The sequence below is a fragment of the Drosophila simulans genome, chromosome 2R, assembly GCF_016746395.2.
Source record: "Drosophila simulans strain w501 chromosome 2R, Prin_Dsim_3.1, whole genome shotgun sequence".
NCBI lineage: Eukaryota > Metazoa > Arthropoda > Insecta > Diptera > Drosophilidae > Drosophila > Drosophila simulans.
In genome coordinates this window covers 1,493,688-1,496,007 of record NC_052521.2, presented here as the reverse complement: position 1 = coordinate 1,496,007, position 2,320 = coordinate 1,493,688, and the positions used below count along the sequence as shown (strand labels likewise).

General features: G+C 38.3%; 1 protein-coding gene across 1 annotated transcript; it reads right to left on the bottom strand.

The window, feature by feature from the left end:
- On the bottom strand, window positions 1–1,860 carry LOC27208881 (asparagine synthetase domain-containing protein CG17486). The gene has a single exon (XM_016184430.3). The coding sequence runs from the start codon at window positions 1,751–1,753 to the stop codon at window positions 59–61; it is 1,695 nt and encodes a 564-aa protein (XP_016025964.1). The 5' UTR covers window positions 1,754–1,860; the 3' UTR covers window positions 1–58.
- Between the last annotated feature and the right edge of the window lie 460 nt (window positions 1,861–2,320).

The following is a 2,320-nucleotide window of genomic DNA, read 5'->3' as shown; positions in this document are numbered from 1 at the left end:
TTGTGGAATCGGTTAAACTTTTTATTGGCTGAAAAGATGAATCGTTTACAAGCTTAAGTTAAAGATAATCAGATTGATGAGCGCCATTTTGTTTTTTGTTTGCAATCCGGGACCCAAATTGAATAGCCCTTTTCTTTAGGAACACAGCATCTCGCAAACCGATTTGATAGCCATACAGTCTCAGAAGTAATTTATCGCCGACTCCTTCGGGGAAACCAAAGCAACATTTTTGATACACTTCTAACGATCTTATAAATTTTACAAAGTTCTCTTCGATGAATGGAGATCTTGCTGTTTTACCAGTATCTGCAATAATGCGGTCGTCTCTGGATAAATTACGGGCCGAAATACGTTGCCAGTCCCTTTCAAGTTCGTTTTGCACAGCAAGTTGGTGCTCCAGATCGTTGCCCAGACAACGCTTAAAACTGTTGCGATAGCGGGTATACCCACCAAATAGTTCATCTGCCCCACTTCCGACAAGGGCGACTCTAGCAGTAGAGTGAGTGCAATGCGAAGCAAACCAGAAGGCACATCCAAGACTCTCATCTAATACCGTATCTAGCGGATATATCAGATGCTTTATACGTGATATTAGGTGCTGCTGCAATTCAAGTCTTGTTACATTCACTTCCAGTAGATCCCAGCTCCTCTCCGGACAAAGCTGTTTTAGTTCATTGACAGATACTAATGACGTTTTTCTATCTGGTACATCCCATAGCTTCTCCGATATATTTTGGCCCTTAACGCTTTCGAAAGCAACATTGATAAGTTCGATGGGTTCATTTACTGGTACGAATTGGTTGGCCAGCAAGGCCAAAATTGTACAGTCAAGGCCACCCGAAAATAAAATGCACAATTTTGCGTGTCTGCATGGAGGCGATATATTTAATTTTGGCATGCAGAGTCTGCAAAATGGAGCCATGTTTCTAACACGATTTTTTATCGAATCGGATAGCAGTGTATGGATTATAGAAAGAGTATCCTTAATTTCTGGCTGATCTATTAAGTTTTTAAAAAGGTTTACGTCATTTTTGATGTATTGAAATTCATAGAAGTTATAACTAAATGCGGGGTTGCAATTTAATATCCAATCTGGCGACATTGGACTCTCTACTGCAGTTTTCCACCCAATCGCAAGATCAAGATTGCGTAAAAGCTGAGCAGAATAATCATTGAGGGGCTGCCATGGATACAATACGCATGAAATCAGATCATTTAGTTTAACTCGAAAAAGACCCAATGGGGGCAATTCCAGTGAAATTTTTTTATCTTCAATATGTGATGTGCTCAATAATTGAAAGCCATTACGTGTGCGTTCAATTAATAGTGAATTTCTTCCAAGTGCGTCGCGACTAAAGTAAAGGATTTGTTCTCGTTTGTCATAAATTATTAAACAATGTGGTCCCTCCAATCGCTTAAGTGTCTTCAAAATATTTTGTTCTTCACAACGGCATTCAGCTAGTCTTTCCGCTATCCAAGACGTGTCAGACATATATTCAGGCTTTGATGTATTGTAAATGTCTCCATTGAAAAGAAATATAAAATCGTCCTCCACCACTGGTTGCTTTTGCACGCTTTCCCCTTGTTGCCATAATACGAAGCCGGCAAATAAAATTTTTCCAAAATCATAATCTATAACCACCTCGTCTTGCACATCAGGACCACGATTTTTCAGAATTACTTTCAGATCGCTCGGAATATTGAAGGAGTTTAAAGGAACATTGTTCACGACGGAGCAAAATATTCCACACATTGTTACGTTTGAATAGGAAATATATCAAAAAAATATATTTGGTAGTACTATCAGGCATACACATATATTTGACCATAAACAATTTAAGTGTGCGCGTCAAGCTAGCGTCAGCAACATTGTGGCGTTTGAGGAATATTGAAATAAGAAACATGGAACATTAATAATTAGGGACGAAATCAAAAACAAAAGAGAATTCTATATTCTAGTTCCCCGACTAGAGAGTGGGCGTGCCAAATTTTTTTTGGCAAGTCGATAGAAATTGACAAGACTAATAATATTATGAAAAAATATCCAAAAATTTTGCACAAAATGTGGGCGTGGCAGTTTTGGGAGGTTTAACGGCGTGGTTGCATGGTGCAAAACCAATGTATGGCCGAACGCATCTTGTTATTCTAATGTCTTTGGTCGTATAAACATAGAAAGTTCACTCCTATCTTTTGATAAATGCGTTGATATTTTTTCATATTTTTATAAATCTTGTAAGTTTCTATCGATTTACAAAAAAAAAATTTTGCCATGCTTACTCTAACGCCCTACAACCGCCCAAAACTGCCACGCCCACATTTT